The sequence below is a fragment of the Saccopteryx leptura genome, chromosome 8 (assembly GCF_036850995.1).
Source record: "Saccopteryx leptura isolate mSacLep1 chromosome 8, mSacLep1_pri_phased_curated, whole genome shotgun sequence".
Classification (NCBI taxonomy): domain Eukaryota; kingdom Metazoa; phylum Chordata; class Mammalia; order Chiroptera; family Emballonuridae; genus Saccopteryx; species Saccopteryx leptura.
Window position 1 is genome coordinate 66,063,754 of NC_089510.1, and position 23,767 is coordinate 66,087,520.

Sequence of the window (23,767 nt, forward strand, 5' to 3'; positions counted from 1 at the left end):
ATTTCCGTATTGCTTCTTGATTGGCATCTTCACTTGCAATTATTTTCACAATTGTGGATGGAATGAACATTATTACTATGGGCGCTTAGAGTACGCTGTTATACAGATGAACATTAAAAAAGAATAAGGAATATAAATTTGTGATTTCCACATTGGGAAGCTGCCCAGGCGCCCACCTTAGAGACAATGCTGATTACAAGTGCCATTTTAACAATTGGTTTTCTGAACTCAACAAAAAATTAAATATTGGTTCTGCCAAACTGGTGTAAACTGGCTGAATCCCACCACGATTCCAGCTCCTCTTAAATGAGGCCATCTTGCATCCCAGATCCACCAGCTGTGCTAGTTTTATTTTCATGGCTTTCAAACACTTCTGAAATACAATACACACACACACATATGCACCCACATCTTTTTTTTTTCCCCCTAGTTCCAGGTTCTTGTCTGGACTTAATATCTTTAATGTACTCCTTTTCATTATTTTTAACTATAATTTGAGTGACTGGATAAAGTGGCAAACCTGGGCTGTTAACCCCTGGCGCAGCCCCTGGAAGTGATGGACTTGAGGTGAAGGTGACCCCAGGAGCACAGAGTCAGGATTCATGGGCCTGGGGCTGTCACTGAATCGCTGGCCTAAATTCATATATCTAGGAAAATTCTTTGAAACAGGAAAGTAAAGAGATTCCTGGACCTAATACTGTTCTCTGATAGATGAAAGCTTTTAGAAATCCCTTAAATATTTCAAAATAAGGGGAATACCCCTTCCCTGTCACCCATCTCCCAGGATTGTTAGGAAGCTTGTGAAGTGCAGAGAGCCAAAGGGGCCTAAGACGCCGCCTGCCAGACAAGGAGTCTGGGCTGTGCGGCCTCTCTAGGTTCCCCTTCTGCTCCATCAGCCTGGGACCTGTTGAGCTCATGAAAAGGGAAGTCAGTGATGGTGCTGATGGCTTTAGTGAGATTAGAAAGAGAATGGAACCTGGAAATAAAAAGATACCCAGAGACAGTTCCAATCTCTGAATTCTCCTGCAAATACATGAAATTGCCCATGACTCACTTAGCGGGGCTCCCAGAATGGTGTCATTTCAGTTGGCTGCATCCCAGTGGCCTGTTCTTCTCACTCATTTACTGGATGCTAACGACAGTTTAGGCACTTTTCTAAATGTTTTACATATGTTGACTCATGTTGTGCTTATAACATTTCTGTGATACAAATACTCTTATTTTCACTGTTTTACAGATCATAAAACCTGTATTCTGTGTGTGTTAGTTTCCTAAGTCTGGCATAACAAACCAGGTGGCTTATAACAAGCTTCTTGTCTCATAGTTCTGGAGACTGGAAGTCCGAAATCAAGGTGTTGGCAGGGCCACGCTTTCTCTGACGGCACTAGGAAAGAACCCTTCTCTGCCCCTTCTGGTTTTGGCACTCCGTGGCCTTCCCTGGGTGTGGCAACTTATCTCCGGCCTCTGCCTCTGTCTTTATACTTCCCTCTCTATGTATCTCTGTGATCAACTGTTCTTCTTCTTATAAGGACACCAGTGATTGGATTAAGATCCAACCTAATCGAGTACAATGTCATTTTAATTACATGGGCAAAGGCTTATTTCCATATGAGGTCAAGTCAAGTTCAAAAAGACTCAAACACAGTTTTTGGGGACTATAAATCAACCTACAAGAACGTTCAAGTAATTTCCCAAACATCTAATAAAATGGTAAAGACTCATGTTTAACTAACAAAGATGAGGTCCCACATGATTCAGTTTCAGTAAAGAGTTATATCAAAAAACAAGAAACTTAAAAAATGGAAAGCAGTTGCACAATTCAACTCATTCTCTTGAGAAACAAATAAAAAGAAGCAGATGTTCTTATCACAAATATTTTTAAATGTTCAATCCCTCCCACTACTTCTCTTTCTTTCTTTCTCTCTTTCTCTCCCTCTTTCTCTCCTCTTCCTACCTGCAAAAGTCTTCATGAACTCCTCATCAGAGAATTCTTGTTTCTCCCTCATCCATCCACCTACACCAACCCCATATCTTCTTGTCTTAGTGACACAAGCATAGGATAACCACAATAGAATTCCCTTTGGAAAATGGGATGAGGCCATGGCCGGTTGGCTCAGCGGTAGAGCGTTGGCCTGGCGTGTGGGGGACCCGGGTTCGATTCCCGGCCAGAGCACATAGGAGAAGTACCCATTTGCTTCTCCACCCCCCCCCTCCTTCCTCTCTGTCTCTCTCTTCCCCTCCCGCAGCCCCGGCTCCATTGGAGCAAAGATGGCCCGGGCACTGGGGATGGCTCCTTGGCCTCTGCCCCAGGCGCTAGAGTGGCTCTGGTCCCGGCAGAGCGACGCCCCGGAGGGGCAGAGCATCACCCCCTGGTGGGCAGAGCGTCGCCCCTAGTGGGCGTGCCGGGTGGATCCCAGTCGGGTGCATGCGGGAGTCTGTCTGACTGTCTCTCCCCATTTCCAGCTTCAGAAAAATACAAAAAAAAAAAAAAAAAGAAAAGAAAAACGGGATGAACAGGCATCATCACAGTTACTGATCCACAGTAATCTGAAACCCAGCCAGACCCAGGTTGTCTAGTCCAGAGACCAGCTCTGCCCCTCACAGGGCTTCCCCCATTCCTCACTCTTTGTGGTTCTTGGCTCTGCCCTCTGGCTTCTCAGCTTCACCCTCTGGGACCTTCTTCCTTTTCCATAAGAAATGGCCCATTTTGCAGCTGAGTAGATCTTTCCACTTATCTCCTGTGCATTGAAACTTGGGGTCAAGACACCTCTTCTTATTTTTAATTGTCTCAGTCATTTATAGTCCAAGCTGGTTGGTATATCTCTCTTTAAAAAATTTTGGTGTCTCATATACCAGAATATAGTCCACTCCATTAGACAAAAACAACATCCACAGTTCTTTTCAAAATAGGTCCCTCTCTCTACTTTCAAAAGCATGTTTGGGTGCTATGAGACAATGCTCATAAGATTCTTCAAAGCCCCTTTTTCCAGCTGATAGGGAGTACTAGGCACTGAAATCTTTTATGTTTTCATGAAGGATCTTTGACATAATTTTTATCATGAGGCCATATATTGCTCTTAAAATATCTTGCTCGTATAGAGACTAAAGGTGAGAAATAATCTTATTTTCCAACCCAGCTAGTCCTGTCCCCTCTGTATTTCCTCTAACTTCTGCTTGCATACCAAAGACTTGCTTCTTCCTGCAGTACTTTGCCATATACAGCTAGAAGCGCGCACTGGCACTTGCAACTTTCTGCACAGAGATCTCCTCAGCCAGATCCATAGATTTATCACTATCTATTTTTCTACCTTCTAAGTTGCCACAGGCAAGTAGTTTTGCCCCTTGTTTCACCAATACATCACTTTTTGTCAAGACTCCTATAGCAGTTTCCTCACCTCTAGACAAACTGAAGTCACGTGTTCTAGTTTCTGTTACTGCACCATCCTACCCCTGATGCCAGTAACAGTATCTGTCAGAATGCAGTCAGGAGAGCAGTTTCTATGAGTGTTGTGAGACAATGTCTATTCATGGGCATTAGAACTCATATAATCATAGGAGGAACTGGGAAAGTGAGGGTCCCAGCTGTTCATAGACAAGGAGGTGGAGGATCATAGAAAGGCTACTAATCAGTTCTCCAGAAACCCTAGAATGGGTGAAAATGATGGTATCTGCAGAAGAATCTGATAATTAAATCCATCTAACAAACCCAGGTTGGACAGTGAAGGGGGAGCCTATGTGGAAAGATCTATAAGAAGCTATTGGCTCTGAGTAGCTTCACTCCCTGTGAGTCCACCTACATGCACCTGGTGGTAGGTCTGAGCCACCATTGGTCATCGGAGCCAGTAGTTGAAAAGAAGACCAGGATGCAGATAGAAAAGAGTGAACATAAGTTATGACCTACTGGATATAGCCACATCTGTTTATTTCTGTATCTGATCACAAAACAACCTTCAGAGAGTAAAGAGCTGTTGTGTTCTAAACTCACACAAGTTCCCCTTTTGGCCAATACTATCCTGGAACTATACAGGGAAGGAGACTCTGAGGAACATAGTTCCCAATTAACTACTGACATCAGGACAATCCAGCACTGTCTTAAATATCTGCCTAAATTAACTCTGAAAAGCTCGTAAGGGCCCAGAGGAGATATCAGAAAGCCTTCAGGATGTAGCTTCTGGACAAGGACAAGCAAAGCCTTGAGTCACTGAGTCTGTAAAACAGCCTTTGCTAGTTGGCCTCATGCCTTAAAGGAACATAAAAGTCATTGGCTATGGAATCAGTATTCTGCAATTGTGGGCCAGGAGCCACTGCTCGTTAAATAATGATTTTGTCTGATTCATTTAGGTCATTTGGGATTCAGATTTCTCATCTATAAAATGAAAACTATCACTCCTAAGCTATGTTCTCCATCCATTGCTCCAAGGAACTAGTGGGTAACTGTTAGTGTATTTGTTAAACTCTGATAACATTATGGACATGTGGAGAGCTACGGTAGCTGTCCGTCTACAGATAGTTGGACAACTTTTCTGCTACCCTGCCTTGGTTTTGCCAAGGAGTTTTGTGTTGTTTCTACTGGGGCAGAAAATTCGTAGAAGACAGACTCGACTTCACCTCCTTAGATCTCTCTTTTCAGCCTTCTGTCCTCAATAGAACCCCTTTCTTACAGGAGGTGGTAGTGTGAGGAGAGGTGGCTGAGATTCAGAATACCTCCAGGATCAGTTCCCTCTGCCTGGATGCTCTCCCTACTGCCCCTCAACCTTCCAGCTACTGTTTCTTTTTTTTTTTTTTGTATTTTTCCGAAGCTGGAAATGGGGAGAGACAGTCAGACAGACTCCCGCATGCACCCGACCAGGATCCACCCAGCACGCCCACCAGGGGCGATGCTCTGCCCACCAGGGGGCGATGCTCTGCCCCTCCGGGGCGTCGCTCTGCCGTGACCAGAGCCACTCTAGCGCCTGGGGCAGAGGCCAAGGAGCCATCCCCAGCGCCCGGGACATCTTTGCTCCAATGGAGCCTTGGCTGCGGGAGGGGAAGAGAGAGACAGAGAGGAAGGAGGGGGGTGGAGAAGCAAATGGGTGCTTCTCCTATGTGCCCTGGCCAGGAATCGAACCCAGGTCCCCTGCACACCAGGCCGACGCTCTACCGCTGAGCCAACCGGCCAGGGCCACCAACTACTGTTTCTACAGGCCTCAATCCTACTCACCGTTAGGTCCCAGATCAAAGAACACTTTACTTTCTCTTCCTAAGTGTATTCTAATTCCCCTCATCTGGATGCTTTTTCTCCCCCTTTTTTTTTAAACTCCTGGGACTTCCTACCTTTCATTGTAATAACTATTCCCTGACAATGTCCTAATACATACACATGTGAGGACTTATCTTATTCCCAGAAGAAGAAAACTTGCAAATTAAGCTCATACAACAGATAAATAATTTCTGGAATTCTCCAAATTACAGTCAGACAGAAGTTGATGTATCAATAATTGTTGAATTAAGTTGAAAGAAAACAAATTGAGGGCATGTGTCCATGTATTGGTACCCTGAATGACATTAGCCTGAAAGGACATGGTTGCTCATGATAAGATATAGAAAAATGAAGAGTCTGTGATCTCCAAAAAATGGTTCTTGCTTTTTTATTATTATAAATTTTGTGTCCTCATGTGATAAGGTATTTCCCTCCATCATGTTAATATAATGGCCCTAGCAATGGGACAGTCCAAATAGGAGTCAGAGCTCAGTCTTCCACCTGTTCTCAGAGGTAATTGATTTTTATAGAATTTTAGAATTCATAGCAGCAACTGCAAATATTAACCAAGGCCAGTGACCGCCTCTGTTTAGGTTATGGCTGGAACTGTCACTGAGCCACATCCTCTCTGGGAGACAGTCCATACACCCAAGATAAGATTTCAAGAAGCCCTTGAGCCAGAGAAGTTGTTTGTCAATGTCTATGTCTTTTGTCATGGACGCTCTGGGTTGGTGGGTTTATTTTTCCAAGGTCAGAACAGTTCCAAAAGCAAAATTGATAGCAGGAAATGCTTGTGATTATCTCTTTACTCTTAGCAAATCACGTCCCCTCTCTAGACCTCAGTTTCTTCAAGAAGAAGGGCAAGGGAAATAGCTCTTAGAGCCCCCTCCCTCCTAGCTTTGATATTCTGAGCTGCAGGGTGAATTCCCAGGGCTCCAGGGTCTTTTCTTTCTTCCTTGAAAAGGTGTATATGGCTCAGATTTTCCCATGGGTCTCAGCTGGGGCATGCTTACCTGTTCTCTAAAATAGTGTTGCTCTGCAAGTGATGACAATTTATCTGCCATCATGAAATGATCCCTAAGCCTGGAAGATATGAGGAGGGAAATTATTTATCGCAGACATTCATTAAATCTTGCTTTAATCCAAATTATCTCCAATTGTTTTCACTTGAAAGTGTTGCCTGACCAGGCGGTGGCACAGTGGATAGAGCATCGGACTGGGATGCAGAGGACCCAGGTTCGAGACCTCGAGGTCACCAGCTTGAGCGCGGGCTCATCTGGTTTGAGCAAAAGCACACCAGCTTGAACCCAAGGTCACTGGCTCCAGCAAGGGGTTACTCGGTCTGCTGAAGGCCCGCGGTCAAGGCACATATGAGAAAGCAATCAATGAACAACTAAGGTGTTGCAACGTGCAACGAAAAACTAATGATTGATGCTTCTCATCTCTCTCTGTTCCTGTCTCTCCCTGTCTATCCCTCCCTCTGACTCACTGTCTCTGTAAAAAATACATACATTATAAATAAATAAATAAATAAATAAATAAATAAATAAATAGTGTCCATGCTACAGGTATTATAGAACCCAAAAGACTTTGAGGATACCAAATTACAGGAAGGAGGCTGCTGAGTCCAGAACTGTTAATGTTCAAGACATCACTATTTATTAGTAATTGCTTTTATATTTTACGGTTATAGACCACAAACAAGTTCAAGTTCATCAGATTCTTTAACAGGAAGCAATTTGTGTGCTGAAACTCCTGTTCACCATCTTCTGGTAGGTATGGATGGATCTTTATGTATGGATAATATGATGTGTCAGAATACTAGTACAGGTATGTCAAAATTGGAAGAGAACACAGAGTTCACCTCTTTCAAACCCCTGTTTCGTTAGGTGGATAACTGAGAACTAAAGAGGAGTTGGCCATATCAGTTTATGGTAGATCAGGAGTGGGGCTCCGGACCTCTGCCTACACGTTCCATTGCTCCAAAGCAGTGGCCACCAAGATGGCGCACTCCAGCTCATGCAGCTACTCGGTCATAGCAGGAGCCCTTCCCAGGCCCACGTTCTAAACCTGTTTAGTCTTATTTTTATTAACTTCTAAGCAGAGCAGTTTAACTGGTTTCTATTCTAAAACATTTCATCTAATAAACTCATAAAGATACAGGAAATAAAACAGTACATAAAGAAGACATTAGAAATGCAAAGGCATTACAGTATGGGGATGTTCGATGTGGAGCAAAAGCAACATCACACAACACAATATCCCCAAGGTGGTTGGTGTTTATCAAAATGTCCCTGGATCCCGAAGAAAACATTAGTGTGTTTCACCTAAGAAAGAGTGAATTTGTATAAAGCGCTTTAAAAAAACATTACACACACACAAAAAAAAGGTTAAAAAACCTTTTAAAATTCAGTTAAATAAAACTTCAGCTATCTGGAAAACCCAGATAATGAAAATAACAAACCAGCTGCAGTGCTCAAGGAAGACATTTCAGCTGCATGCAGATAGGCACATTCTACAGTAATAAGTCTGGTGCGAGTTTGGCTAGCATCTACAGAAAGAAGAAATAAATAGCAAAGCCATGATCTCATCTTCTGTTTACACTTCAATTCCCAAAGTTAGTGATTAACTGTCCTTGTGTTTTGTTGCCAGGGCAAAATTGTTTTTCTTTAAAACTCCTGCTTATTTTAAATAAATAAATCATTAGTTTCAAAACAGAAGTGTCAAATGTCAAGATACTCTGACATACTAAACTAATTAATAAAACAATGAATTCATTAAAATCTACTAGAGATAAGCAACCTTTGAGAAGTCTCCTTTAATGACTTTGAAAGGCAGCAGAAATCATTCTTGGTGAGAAATTTTTCTTATGCATCTTGGCTAAAACATCAGTCTAGAAGTTGCAAACACAAATACAAGCTTAGGTTAGGTGTAAACAACAGAATCATGGATAGGCCAAGTATTTGTGGTCAAAAAAATAATACCAACCAGCTGCCATACTGTGCTTCCCAAACCAACACATGCAATCAACTTTAGGCAACTAGTTCAAGATCTCTGCTTGGGCCTCTGAATTTACACAGGGCCTTTGGCTCTTCCAATTCTTATAGCAAATAGGCAATTTTTGCATCTGAGTCTTATCACAAACATACACAAAAATACACCATTTCTAGATGATTCCAATAGTTTTGGTATTATCAACACTACCTATTAAATATAGTTCTGATGACATGACTTCCCTGTTCAAAAGTTTTCAATATCTTCCCTTAACTCACAGAATAGTCACTTATTCTTATGGCATTCAAGGTCAATCATAATCTAATTTCAACCTGTCATTGTAAGTGTATTTCCTACAGTCCCCACAGGCTACCTGGCTTCTTATTGTACTCAGAATGGGTCTTGTACTTTGAGTTCTTGATAACAGATAACTGCTGTGTGTCAGGTCCTGTTCCATACACTGAAGACACATCTGTAAAGAAAACAGTAAATCAGAAAAAGCTAAGAACTGTATGATTTCACACGTAGGTGGGATATAAAAATGAGACTCATGGACATAGATAGAAGTGAAGTGGTTAACCAGGAGGAGAGGTATGTGGGGGAGAGAATAGGAGAGGGGGTTACAGGAAGGGTGTAAAGAGGGACGAATATAAGGTGATGGAAAATGATTTGACTTTGGGTGATGGGTATACAGCATAATCAACAGTTCAAATGCTATGGAAATATTCACTTGAAACCTATGTACTCTTATTGATCAATGTCACCCCATTAAAGTTAATTTTCTAAATAAGATTTAAAAATTAAAAAAAAAGAAAGAAAACAGTCTTGGTGTCCTGCAGCTTAAATTCTAATGGGGATATTTCACCGCCTCTGAGTGCATTCCCAATGTTAGTTTTCTATTAAACCACTTGTCACACTGTATAATAGCTCTCTGTGTGTGTCTTTACTGTCTCCCCATGTGCAGCTCCATGTCCTGTTCATCCCCATCACCTGCTTTGCCCAGTGGGAGGCACACACAGAATGCTCAATGAATGACTTATACTGTATATAAAGATTTTATTTTTCCTTTAGAAATGTGTTGTCTCTGTTGCATATAGAATTCATCTGTGAGGTTATCTACTGTTTTTGAATTTTAACATTGAGTTATTTTCAGCAAATAAGTCATTTGGTTGTCAGTAGGAATAACAAAGCCATTTGGTTGTTAACAGGAGTGACATAGGTCAAGCTATTTCTGATGGACTTCAATAAAATGAATGAAACAGTGATTGGATGGCCGCTTTGACTTAACCTATAATGTGTCTTCCCTTAAATTCTAAAACCCCTAATCCCCACCCTTTGGGTTTCCCAGGCTGCCTGGTCTGTTCGTGGGCAACCCCACCCTCTTTCCTACTGGACACCAGCAGAGAAACTAATTTGAGAAGCTGCTCATCTTTGTCCCTTTCTGTTTGACCTCACAGGTGGAAACTGAAGACCAGTTGCTGGCAATCTTCTGTGGCAGTGAGAACACAGACACAGAGCATACTCCTGGCCAGGAAGTGGTCCTCTCCCCTGGTTCCTTCATGTCCATCACTTTCCAGTCAGATTTCTCTGACGAGGAGCGATTCACGGGCTTCGATGCCCACTACATGGCTGTGGGTGAGTGAGAAGTCGGGGCTCATCCCAGGTCTCCCTTTCTCAGGAAAGATGAAAAGGGCCTTGTGCTTGCTTTTCGGTGATGAGCACCTGAATACTCAGCGCACAGATTCTACCATGAATGCCTGGCTTCATTTGCTCTCACGTATATCCGCCTGATGACTAGTGACATGGAGCATCTTTCTACCTGCTTGTTGGCCAATTATATATCCTTCTGTGGAAAAAGTATATTTAAAATTTTTAAGTGGATTCAGAACATACCTCTTTTTTATCTCTCTTCTTCCAATGCTTGGGACAGGGCTAGACCCCTATTAGCAACATAGAAAGAGAGGCCGCATGGAAGAGCAGTTAAGAGCCCATGCTCTGGGGCCAGCCCCCCTGGGATTGAATGTTGCCTCCACCACCTACTATCTGTGTGACTTGGAGTAAGTTATTTAATGTCTCCAAGTCTCAGTTTTATCTTGTAAAAAAATGTGCTAGTAATAGCCCTGCTTGCTGTGATAACAATCGTGAGAGGATAGTGGCGCCACCAGGAGTCAGGTGCTTGAGTTTGAACCTGGTTCTGTACAATCTTGGCTACGCTTCTCAGCTCTCTGAGTTCCAGTCTGCTCATGTAAACAAGTATATTGGCTACTTCTGGGCTTCATGTGAGGGTTAAATGATGAAACGCATGTACCTCCCAGCATAGCGAAGAGCCCCTGCTAAGTGCTCTGTTACGGTGGCTGCTGTCCTCATCGTCCACGTGGATGAGTGGACTGAGAGTCTCTGCCTGCCCCGCAGATGTGGACGAGTGCACGGAGAGGGAGGACGAGGAGCTGGCCTGCGACCACTACTGCCATAACTACATCGGTGGCTACTACTGCTCCTGCCGCTTCGGCTACATCCTCCACACGGACAACAGGACCTGCCGAGGTGGGGCCTAGCGGTGATCCTTTCATCACCGTTATGTGTCACATTTTCCAATCAGATTAGGGAGGCTCAGAGGAAATGCAGGTATGTGATGGGAACAATTAAAAAGAAGCCAGAGAGCTGTGCCTCTAGGTACCACACGGATGATGCTGAGGTGCCCAGCAGCCCCCGCCTCTGGGCCACCTTTCTTCCTGGGCTGCAGGAATCTTGGCCCTTTTCTCCCTATCTCCTTTCCTACCACTCACAACCAATCTGGCCAAGTTAAGAGGGAGAAAAGGTTTTGCAGTCCTCTCTCCCTGAGCCGTGAACTAGGACTCACCCAGAAATTCCTTTTTCTCTTCCTTTCCAAGGCCCCTAAGTTCCTCGGTGATAAAGAGAACGTCAGTCCAAAGGAAAGGAGAGGGAGGACAGAGGCACCGACAGGGACAGCAAGGAAACATCTCATTCTTGCTATCTCTGTTTTCAACTCTCATCAACATGCCTGTTCTGCCACAGGCTCTGCACTGGGCAGAGGCGGACACACGGGAGGGTGCCACTACTTTCCACGAATGCCACCCTGGCTGGTGGGTAACAGCCACACAAGCAAATGGTAAAAAGTCACCAATGCTACACAGGAAGTATGGGCACAGCACAGTCAGCCCACGTCCCCCTGCGGAGTGGGCAGGCGCTTCTCAGAAAGGGTCACCCTGTTGGACATGAGAGAATAAAGAGAGGAATGCGTTACAGGCAGAGAAAACAGCTTCTGCCAACCTCCCAAGGCCCAATAGGATCTGGAACACCTAGAGAATTAGCAGTGGAGCCGTGGGACTGCAGGGTAAGGGTCTGTGGTCTCGAAAAAAATCCCTTGGAGGCTGAATGAGGAATCACTGGAGGAGGACAAGGCTAGAAACAAAAATTCTTTTCATTTCTCCTTTGAAAGCTTCTACTCACTTCTGAATAAAATCCCTATATGACTCTTCAGTAGAGAGCAGGCACATACAGAAGTTTTCTTGTAGAAGGTTATATTTTCTATGGTTTTAATTCAGTATGTTTTTATTGAGTAGCTAGGATATGCTGAGTACAGTGAAGGCTAAGAATAAGCAAGGTTTTTTAAAATCTCTTTCATTTTTACCTCTGCCTCCAGGAACTTTTTAAGACATCTTCCTAATCTTCCTAATATCTGCCCCTGCCCAGGAAATGTTAATACCACTGATATACTGTATATATTGTTTATGAACTGTATGCCCATCTATGTACCATATATAAAGAGAGTAAGATTTCCCCCCACCAAGAACCAATTTTAACCCCCTTTGGGGCAACACCGTTGCCATGAAAATGCTTGGAGTCAAAAATGAAAGCAGATGGGAATTCATGTGACCTTGATGTAAGCCTTGCTTGATAGCTCAGAGCAGTGGAAGGTGAAGTTAGTCAAACCCCCCTTTTCTGGACCACAGTTTACTCATCTGCAAATGAGCAGGATGAACAAGTGCATAGGAAGAACTGACATCCTAGATCTAGGATGGGTCAGCTCAAGAACAGAGGTTCAATGGCAAATAAAAGGACCTCAGCAGAACTAAGCCATGGTCAGGACCCCAGGACACTGAGTACTTGATGCAGAAGAGGCAGCAGGGACAAAGCAGAATCTCTGAGCTCAGGGGACCTACAGTCTAGTGAGGCAAGAGAATCCAGACACATATATCACATAATGGCAAATAGTGGTGAGCAGCATGAAGGGGAACGAAGCAAGGCCGGAGGCCAGGGAGTCAGGGTGTGTGGGATGGATCAGGCAGGCTTTGAGCAGAGACCTAGTGGAGTTCTGGGCTGAGTGGAGAGCAGGACAATAGCAGTTCAGACATCTGCTCCCCACCCCCAACCACTCCATCTCAAGCCTTCCGATCTTAGATCCCCTACTCCTCCGCAATGCCAGAGAATTTGATGAAAAGGCTTCTCATGCTCACTGACTTTGAGTGTTGACTCTGCTTATTACTAGGTGTGTGACCTTGGATAAGTCACTTCCCCTCATTGAACTTCAGTTCCTTATCTGTGAAATGGGGATAGCAATTCCTTTCCTGCCTGCCTCTAGGGACCCCTGGGAAACCACACAGTAACAGATAAGAAAAGAGTACCGTGGCCATGATGTGGTGTGTCGCTTTGATCTGGTGTGTTTCCCACAGTGGAGTGCAGTGACAACCTCTTCACCCAGAGGACGGGCGTGATCACCAGCCCTGACTTCCCCAACCCTTACCCTAAGAGCTCCGAATGCTTCTATGTGATCGGACTGGAGGAGGGTTTCATGATCAGCCTGCAGTTTGAGGACATTTTTGACATTGAGGACCATCCAGAGGTGCCTTGCCCCTATGACTACATTAAGGTAAGCCTGCAACGCACCTTTGCCCTGGGGATGCTGGAAAATCCTGCAGAATTGGGAAAAATAGTTTTCTTGCCCTCTACCTTCTCCCAAGACAGGGACCAAGCAGCTTACTTTCCAAAAAGTAATTATTTAAAATAACATCTACCAGCTTAATCAGATCCTGTCTAGGGATCCTTTCTGATCTCAAACTAGCCACTTGGCTGCCTACAAAATCCCTTTAGCCATGTAACATTACATTGTCATAAAGTGTACCGGGGTGAAGGTCATGGGACTGCCTTAGAATCCTGCCTGCCAGAGTTTTCAGGAGCTCTGCTGTGAGCCTTAACCAGGTACTTAATCTCCCGGGGCTTTGCTTTTTCCCCTCTCCACAGTGAGGGTGACAAGGTGAAAGGATCATCCAGGATTGTAGAAGTTATTAAATTAGAGCTGAGGTTCTCATCCTCAGGGATGGAAGGAAAAGAGTTATTAAAGGCATAGGAAAGACCCAGGACTGGGAGATGGGAAGTCTAGATCAGCTAATAGGATATTTTCCCCTTCCCCCACTCCACTGTCTATCCTAGTCCAAACCCATTATCTCCTGGTCAACTGCAAAGCTTCCCAACTGGTTTACTAGCTTCTGCCATTGCCCTCCACAGTCGGTCCTCCCGTAACATCCAGGCTAGTCTTTATAAAAGTCAGATCAGACCAAGGTTACACTTGCAAGTAAACCAGCTCCTCAACAGGATGTGGTCCTCGCCTGCCTTTTCCACCTCCTGCCGTGGCACAGCCTCCGTTCCAGTCACACTGACTTCCTTCCTGTTCTTAATACTTGCCAAGATTCTTCCCAACTTTGGCCTTGACTTTCACGTATGCTGCTTCCTCGGCCTGGAAACTATTCTCCCTCTTCCTCTAATAACAAGCTCCTGCTCATCCTACATGTCTCAAATCCAACGTCATCTCCTCAAGGAGGCCTCCCCTGGCCACCTAGTTAAAGTAGTTATATATCATACCAATAATGAATTATATAGGTTAAGTAGATTTTACTACATAAATCATAAACATATAACATTTATTTATTGTTAGACTTCCCCAACTAGACTGCAAGTTCTTTGAGGACACAGGCCTTTTCTATGCTGTGCACCTGGATAGCAGCTCTGCCGCTTTCTGGTCCTATTGGGTTCATCTGTGAGCAGAGGCTCATTAGCCTGCCTGTCCACTGTCAGGGCCATTGTAAATGTAAATGGGGGGCGTGGAGATGGAGCGATCTGCTGAATGGTAGCGCCCCCTAGAGACGTGAGTGAGTGCTAGGGTTCACATGAAGGTGTCCAGAAAACCCCAGCGCAGTGTGGAGGTGGTCCCTGCAGCAGCCACTGCTCCTCTGATGTGACCCTCTTTTTCTTCATCTTACCCCTTGCAGATTAAAGCTGGCCCAAAGGTTTTGGGACCCTTCTGTGGAGAGAAAGCCCCAGAACCCATCGACACCCAGACTCACCACGTCCTAATCCTATTCCGCAGTGACAACTCAGGCGAGAACCTGGGCTGGAAGCTCTCCTACACGGCCACAGGTAACACGTGGTCATCGTACTCCGCCCTCAGGAGTGGTGGCTAAGGGATAGGGTTGTGGTGGGACTCCCAGTTCTGCTGCCGAGTACACCAAGGTACATTCTCTCTTCTGACTCAGTTTCTCATCTATAAAATGGGGTGAAGGGCAGCAATGATGGTGTGTTTGGACTGTCTGTACTTCAGAATCACAGGGAAGGTTTCAAAACCAAAACCTGGATTTTGAACTGCATCCCCTCACACCATGATTCATGGGGCCTCGAACGGACCCTTCTGGCTTCAGCCCTCTCCCTGTCTGAGTCGGGATTTGCCTGTGGGCCTAGAGCTCAGAAGGCTCCATTATGGCAGTTTGCCTCCTTGGGTTGCCCCAGACTGACAGAGCCCACAGGCTTCATTTCCCAGGACCCCAAGGCCCAATCCCTGATAGAGCCATTTGACTCAAAGGGTTTGCAATAACTTGGAAAAGAAGAAGGTAGACCTCAGCGACAAGACCACAGCTGGCCATGACTAATCTAATTTATAGACTCCAATATCCGGGCCTGGCTTGCATTATTAAATTCAGTGCCTGGTTCTGGGGGAAAGAGTGAAGAGAATATTAACAGAAGAAAGTTTGTCCAGGAAAAGAAAGGCAGGGATAGCCCCAGGCCTGGGAACTCTGTCTGATTCAGCCTTTTGAAGAGAGGGCTCAGAGGCGTATAATCACAGTCTAACACTCTGAGGAATGGTCTTGGCAAGAAAGAGCAATTGGCATCACCCCAGGTACCCCAGGAGTGCAAACTATACCTGATCAGTAAAAATTGTAATGGTATAAATTTTGATTGACTATGAAACTACACTTCCATTAATTAGATGAGTCCTGTAATGAAAAGTACAGGTTTGGGAGGTAGTGAGTTCCCTGTCTCTGTAGGAATGCATATAGATGTTTGATGTCTACTGTGCAAGCTGTTATAAAAATAAAAATAAAAAAAGCAGACGAGGATTGCACTCAATGACATTTAATGTGCCTTCCAACCCTGAGTTTTGATGAAGTGATCTGGCCAACCACTTCATTTTACAAATGAGGAAATAGAGGTCCAAGTGGGAAAGTGGCCTGCTCGAGGTTCCAGTGAGTCTCCTTCTGGGCTTATTGGGTCCGGGCCCCTCGGACCCAGTTCTGTGGCTTTTCCACACCAATCACACTGGGCAGTCTAGGGACTGGCCTGTTGCTGCCAGACTTTTCCTCACTTTCTCACCTGCTGTTATTCCATCGCTCCCTGCCAGGGAAAGAGTGCCCAGAACTACAGCCTCCTGTCCACGGGAAGATCGAGCCCTTGCAAGCCAAGTATTTCTTCAAAGACCAGGTGCTCATCAGCTGTGACACAGGCTACAAAGTGCTCAAGGTACAGGGTCCTGTCTGGGGAGCGGGAGCCACCAGGCCAGAGAAATCCTCCAAGCCTCCCAGCTCAGATGGGCTTCCAGAGCTTGTGACAGTCGCTCCACAGTGTTTTCTTCCTTCCCCATAAACCTCCAACACGCTCCAGAAATTCCAGTCTTCTGAAAACTCAAAGCATGTGTCTCAGACTCTTGCTTCTGGAAGTGGCACAAAAGCCTTTTAACAGAGTGTGGGCTGGTTTGAATTTCAAAAATCTCGATCTACTCAGCCCTACAATCAGGGCAAACAACCTTAACAAAGTTGAGGTTTATTGGGGCAAACAGGGATGAAAAGCAGACATTTTAAACCTGGAAACGCTGAGGTTGCCGGTTCAAAGCCCTGGGCTTGCCTGGTCAAGGCACATATGGGAGTTGATGCCTCCTGCTCCTCCCCCTTCTCTCTCTCTCTCTCTCTCTCCCCCCTGTCTATAATGAATAAATAAAAAAATCTTAAAAAAAAAAAAAGAAAAGCAGACGTTTTAGAGGTGGCAGGCCTCCGAAACAGTGGTTCTCCTAGGAATCACCTGCTTAACTTAAAAAATAAAGCCGCCTTCCAGGCCCTCCTGAGCTCAGTGAAAGCAACACTCTGGGGTGGCCCCAGTGATTGGCCGTTCTCTTATGTTGCCCAGGTGACTCTGCTGTGAGCCAAGCCAGGGACCACTGCTCTCAAGGAATGGTTCTCAGGGCGGAGTCCCTACTGCAGCATCACCTCACTTGTTACAAATGCAAAGGCTTGGTCCCCAGGCCAAACCCACTGAATCAGAAACTCTGGGGGCAGGGCCCAGCAAGCTGTATAAAATTCCCCCGGGATGCTGCTGCTTGCTCAGCAGGGTTAGGGTTAGGGTTAGGGTTAGAGTTAGGGGTTAGGGTTAGGGTTAGGGTTAGGGTTAGGGTTAGGGTTAGGGTTTAGGGTTAGGGTTAGGGTTAGGGTTAGGATGCTGATGCTTGCTCAGCAAGGTTAGATTTAGGGTTAGGGTTAGGGTTAGGGTTAGGATGCTGATGCTTGCTCAGGCTATAGATCCACTGCTCTGGAAAAGGAGTCAAGGGGATACGTTTTCCTTCAGAGACAGTTGCACAAACATGTTCTCACCCTCAACCATTGACTCTCTCCAAGGTAGGAATGGGGAATATCAATTCAGCATCTATCTCTCCCTTACCTTCTAGCTTGCTCTTGGAAGCTTGTGCTGGAAAATCTGTTTAGGACGCCCAGGTGTGTAGTTTGAGCTGGTTTTACTGAGAAGCCACCACCGGCCCCACCTCTCTTCCTTCTCCCCATACCATCTTCATGTTCCTTCCTAGGATAATGTGGAGATGGACACACTCCAGATCGAGTGTCTGAAGGATGGCACGTGGAGTAACAAGATTCCCACCTGTAAAAGTAAGAGAACAAAACTGATTGATTATAAAGACAGTGAGCTCCTTAGCACTGGCGGGATTGGAGCAGAGACCACACAAGAGGACAGCTTGGCAGGTGCACTTTAAGAGAAAAGAATTCCACAGACACATGAGGTTTGGATAAAAAGGGCTATTAATCTTTCTTTCAATGATAAGACATTAGGATTTCAAAAGAAATTTCTTGTGGGTCCAAGTGTACTTTATAAATGCTAATTTTGCCTCTGTCTGCAGACAGGTTGCCAAATAGTTTGTCTCCAGGTTTGAAACTAGCTCTGGCAGTAGGTAATTCAGAAAACTATTTTGGCCCCAGAGCCCGGAGCCGAGCGACCTTGCCAGTCTCTATGTGGCCGTCAGCCGCAGCCAATATATCTGGGACAGCTCATGCTTTAAAGGTGTGGGGTCAGCACACTGGGTGTGTGTGAAGCGGGGCTCTTTGGATCTAGAGTTCTTGCCTTGTCTCTGCTCCTAACCTACCCTGTGACCATAGACAAGATTCTTCTCCTTAACTATAAAATAGAGAGTTTGGGAGCTTTAATATTCTAGAATATATCATGATGGTTCTAACATAATGAAGTCCATATAAATCATCAAGCAAGCTTTGCAAAAATACAAATTGTCAGCCACTACCGCCTGTCCCTCTACCCAGATAATTTCAATGCAAGATTTGTTAAGGACCACAATTCTAGGAAACTCATCTATGACAGCAATGATGAGAGGAGGCATAGAAACAGAAAAGGAAGGAAAAGGAGAGAGAGAAGAAGGGATGGAGGACTTCCTTTAGAATGGAGAGGGAAGAAATCAAGGCTTAGGACTGGTCTTGCCTCCCACCCCCACCCAGCTTACCTCCCAGAAGCTTGGAGTGGTGTCCTTGTCCCACCTTCTCCTAAATGGCTCAGATCCATTGGGCCATCAGATCCACTCCCACTGCCTCAAGGGGACACCACCAGGGTGGGGCCCCCTTGAGGCAAATCCCAGGCAGAACTTTGGAGCAGAGTGTGCTTGTTTTTCATTTTCCTTTTTTTTCAATGTGATGATGTGGCTGGAGTCAGAGCCCAGTGTTGGAGGGGAGGGGGCATTTTATGGCTTCAACAAAAAGTTTCAACAAACATTTACTGGATTCCTGTGCAGAGGTCTATACAGAATTCAGATGGAAAAGACAAGGTCCAGACAGGGAGGATCTCAGATGCCAGCAGGCACATCTGCACTTCCTCCTCCTCCTCCAGCCTATGGCTCACGTGCAGGGCTGAGCCTGAGTTCTCCCCAAGCAGGGGGTTCAGAGGGAGGAGGTAAAGGAGCATGTGGGGTGTAGAGGATAGAATGTGGCTTAGGAGTCAGAAAGCTCTAGATTCAAATCCAGACTCAAACAGTTGAAGGTCCCTAAGCAATTTACTCAGACTCTTTTGGCCTCAGTTTCGCATATTCTCGACTGTTCTGAGGACTAACTGTGCTAATGTATACCTCACACCTGTGGAGCACCAGGAGTAAGTATAAACTCTTTTATTTATCACCAGGGAGAGGTGTGATTTCTCTCATTCACACTTTTGGAAAGTAGGAAACTTTAATAATAATTTTCTTCCCTGATAAAACACACACACTTCTTATTAGAACAGAAGTGTTGATAGAGTTGGGCACTGCTATATTCAGTGGTAATCGTTTTTATGACTTTTGTTAGTATACAAAACAATGCCTGTCATTTTGTACCAAAGAAAAGAGGAATTTGTTTTTCTCCCTAACATGACCTGGTTTCCCTAGCACAGCCTGGATTAGGACTATTAGAATCACTGTTTAGATACGCCCAGCATCTCTGCTTGTTCACTGAGTTGATATTTATTGAACACCTCTCCGTTCCAGGCATGTGCCAGGTCCTAGGGGAGATGCAAAGATGAACAAGACTGAGAAGCTGAAAGGCACCAGGCATTGTAGGGAGAGGGGTTGGGAACATACAGGAAGTGTGTGTGTGCTGCGAGGAAACCTGCACCGGAACAGGAAGTAGAAATTAAGGGTTGTTGTCCTGACCCTGACGCCACCTTGCTGTGGTGACCCTAGATAAGTCCTGCTCCACTCTGAATGCCATCTGTCAAACAGGGTTTGGATCAGATGAATGTGAAGCTCACTCGAGGGGCAGAATTTTATAATCCTCATGAGCCAGCATTTTATGACTGTGCAAATTCTCTGGATAGTACAAATTCCACAACGCCAAACTGTCCTTCACACTGGCTGTACCTAAACTGTGCATTCTTAATCAATTCTGGTGGAGCGATTTCTGTATTTCCTGCATAAACTGCTTCTGCTTTGCTTGCTAATATTTCTCTTTCTCTCCCTTCTTCTCTCTGCTTCCTTTCTTTGGACCCACTGATCCCTCTTTGATCTTCACCATGGTGACAGAAATCGAAATGGATGTGGAGAGCGAACTCAAGTCAGAGCAAGTAACCGAGTGACTGACAGAACCCCACGCAGTGCAGACATCCAAGAATGGATCACTCCAAGACTCGGGCCCCAGAGCTACTCCGCCCCACCACACCCACCAACACTCCACTCCCCATTTCACTGCGGATTAGAAAGAATGATAAACAAGGCAACATAGTCTCAAGCAGTTGAAACTCCTGCATGTATGAGAACAATTCCCCTTTTGGGGGTTCATCTATTATACAAATATTACTCTAGAAAATAATAAAAAGACAATGGGAGATTTTTTTTTAAGCACCTTTTAGTGGACTATATTCTTCTAAAAAAAAAAAAATGACTTTGGTCCGAAAGACACAAGATTTAATAATATGCAATCACATGGCCTTAGGTTGACCAGGTCAAAGTAGGCCCTGATTTTCAATCCACTCCACATTCCAAGTTTAAATAGGCCAGAATGTCTGTGAGTTTATGACTTAAATATTTTTACCTGTTGCTACTTTCTTTCTTTTTTTTTTTTTTTTTTTTCTTTTTTTTTGTATTTTTCTGAAGCTGGAAACGGGGAGAGACAGTCAGACAGACTCCCGCATGGGCCCGACCAGGATCCACCTGGCACGCCCACCAGGGGGCGACGCTCTGCCCACCAGGGGGCGATGCTCTGCCCCTCCGGGGCGTCGCTCTGCTGCGACCAGAGCCACTCCAGCGCCTGGGGCAGAGGCCAAGGAGCCATCCCCAGCGCCTGGGCCATCCCCGCTCCAATGGAGCCTTTGGCTGTGGGAGGGGAAGAGAGAGACAGAGAGGAAGGAGGGGGCGGGGGTGGAGAAGCAAATAGGCGCCTCTCCTATGTGCCCTGGCCAGGAATCGAACCCGGGTCCCCCGCACGCCAGGCCGACGCTCTACCGCTGAGCCAACCGGCCAGGGCCTGTTGCTACTTTCTTAATGTAAGTAGGTAGAACTAGAAATAACTCATATGGCTTAGATTTTTAGAGTCTAGATTTATCCTCCTGTCTGAAAGTTTCCCTTCCACCAGACCTAACAGAGGACTGAGAGTCTATCACCAGGGGTTCTTTCTTCTGGAGCTTACATGTTTTGCATTTCTGAAAATTCACTGATTAAAGTTTTTCAAAAGATAGGTATCATACTTGAAAGCACCAGTCCTCAGCTCAGGTGCCATGAGACATCACTGAGTCATAAGTAGTGATAAAGACCATGGAGCAGCAGCCAGCATGCTGGAAATCTCTGCTTCATTCAGCCTGAACAAAATCTGGATACACATATCAGAGAAGCTTTGCATTGCATTGTGACCGTGAGTCAATTTGGTGATGAAATGGCCTCTGGAAGAAGGCAGACTCCTGCAAGGGTGGACCAAGAGCAGCCTGGAGACTGCAGTGACAGCCTAGGGCAGAGTGCCCCTACGACAGACATGAGATGGTCACTAAATCCAAGTGCCAGCTGAATTAATATTTTAATCCCATAAAGTATAACAGACATTGCACTGGGTGTGACTGAGAGAATTATAATTTAGGCAGATGGTTTGATATGGAGCCAAATGATTGTAATACTAGGTAACATAAGATGCATACATCAGAGAGAGGTCAATAAATAAGGACTCAGCAAAGTACAGAAGGAGCCCTATCTGATTAGAAGAATGAGGAAAGGCTTTCAAGAAAAAGCAATGGTTAAGGCCTCAAGATGGCCAGAGCATGGAGGAGACACAGGGTTTCCCATGTGGGGAGAACGGCATGTGTGAGAGAGGTACAGGAAAGGGTCTGTGTCATTGCAGCATAAGTACACCTGGAGGAAGAATGGGGATGAGGCTGGGTGAGAGAGTGGGCCATCCCCGGACTGAGCCACCTCTGAGTTCTCTAGGAAGTTCCTAAATTACAGCAAAGTATGCTCAAGAGAGCAGGTCAAGAAAATTATGTCTGGCCCCAGCTGGTTGGTTCAGGGGTAGAGCATCAGCCCAGCATGTGGAAGTGCTGGGTTTGATTCCCAGTCAGGGCACACAGAAGTAACCATCTGCTTCTCCACCCCTCCCTTCTCTCTCTCTCTCTTTCTCTCTCTCCTCTCTTTCCCTTCCACAGCCATGGCTCAAATGGTTTGAGTAAGTTGGCCCAGGTGCTGAAGATGGCTCCATGGCTTCACCTCAGGTGCTAAAAATAGCTTGGTTGCCAAGCAACAGAACAGTAGCCCCAGATGGGCAGAGCATTGCCCCAAAGAGGGCTTGCCGAGTGGATCCTGGTCGGGTGCATGTGGGAATCTCTCTCTGCCTCCCCACCTCTCACTTAAGAAAAAAAAATTTTTTTAAATAAAAAGAAGAGAAAAATGTGTTTGAAGGAAATAAATGGTAGCAAATGATGACAATGGAGATGATGCATTGGGTGGTACATGACATCCCAGAGAATAATGAGAAAGGGAGGAGAAAGGGAGGGCAAGGGAATGGGAAAGAGAAAGGCACTTTGATCCCAGAGTGTGAGAGTGGCCAGAGCAAGCTTTAGAGAAAAGACTGAACCACTTCCTGAAGCAAAGAAGATTGATGAGCTAAGGAAGCAGGGTTTGAATATAGCATCTCTGATGGTGCTGGGCCGAGCTGCTCAAGGCCTCTCAAAAAAGCAAGTGACCTGACAAGTGGTGGTGCAGTGGATAAAGCGTCAGCCTGGGACACTGAAGACCCAGGTTTGAAACCCTGAGAGCACTGGTTTGAGCACAGGCTCACCAGCTTGAGCTTAGGGTTACCAGCTTGAGTGTGAGATCACAGAGATGACCCCATGGTCGCTGGCTTGAAGCCCAAGGCCACTGACTTGAGCAAGGGATTACTGGGTCAGCTAGAGCCCTAGGTCAAGGCACATATGAGAAAGCAATTGATGAACAATTAGGTGCCACAACTATAAGTTAATGCTTTTCATCTCTGTCCCTTCCTGTCTGTCTGTCCCTGTCTGTCTGTCTGTCTGTCTCTCTCTCTTTCTCTCTCACTTAAAAAAAGAAAACAAACAAAACCAATGAAGTGGTCTCCAGACTACAGAAAGACATGGCCCTTCACCTGCTACCGCAGACTTGGGGAGAAGGCACACCCCTTCCTTGCTCACTCTACCCAAGCCTCAGTGGCCTCCATTTTTCACTATGGATCACCTCCTCCAAATGTTGTAGGACCAGCTCTAACAGCGGCAAAGTTACTTCTCTAGTGATGTAACAGACCCTCTACCCAGAAAATTTCTCACCAGTGCTGGCCACGTTACACAGCCTGACCCCCTATTTCTCACCAGTGCTGGCCACGTTACACCGCCTGACCCCCTATTTCTCACCAGCGCTGGCCACGTTACACAGCCTGACCCCTATTTCTCACCAGCGCTGGCCACGTTACACAGCCTGACCCCCTATTTCTCACCAGTGCTGGCCACGTTACACCGCCTGACCCCCTATTTCTCACCAGTGCTGGCCACGTTACATAGCCTGACCCCCTATTTCTCACCAGTGCCACGTTACACAGCCTGACCCCTATTTCTCACCAGCGCTGGCCACGTTACACAGCCTGACCCCCTATTTCTCACCAGTGCTGGCCACGTTACACAGCCTGACCCCCTATTTCTCACCAGCGCTGGCCACGTTACACAGCCTGACCCCCTATTTCTCACCAGCGCTGGCCACGTTACACAGCCTGACCCCCTATTTCTCACCAGCGCTGGCCACGTTACACCGCCTGACCCCCTATTTCTCACCAGCGCTGGCCACGTTACACAGCCTGACCCCCTATTTCTCACCAGCGCTGGCCACGTTACACAGCCTGACCCCTATTTCTCACCAGCGCTGGCCACGTTACACAGCCTGACCCCCTATTTCTCACCAGTGCTGGCCACGTTACACCGCCTGACCCCCTATTTCTCACCAGTGCTGGCCAC

General features: G+C 45.8%; 1 protein-coding gene across 4 annotated transcripts in view; it reads left to right on the forward strand.

Annotated features, from left to right (window-relative positions):
• MASP1 (MBL associated serine protease 1) overlaps positions 1-23,767 on the forward strand; it is a 71,626-nt gene that overhangs the window by 20,066 nt on the left and 27,793 nt on the right. For 3 of the 4 annotated variants that reach the window (XM_066347661.1, XM_066347664.1, XM_066347660.1), the window contains exons 3-8: positions 9,691-9,868; positions 10,646-10,777; positions 12,928-13,124; positions 14,521-14,668; positions 15,924-16,042; positions 17,373-17,451. In XM_066347661.1, coding sequence (XP_066203758.1) covers positions 9,691-9,868; positions 10,646-10,777; positions 12,928-13,124; positions 14,521-14,668; positions 15,924-16,042; positions 17,373-17,451 — 853 coding nt within the window. Of the gene's footprint in view, positions 1-9,690; positions 9,869-10,645; positions 10,778-12,927; positions 13,125-14,520; positions 14,669-15,923; positions 16,043-17,372; positions 17,452-19,853; positions 20,191-23,767 lie in introns of those variants that run through there. The other variant, XM_066347665.1, reaches the window with a different exon arrangement.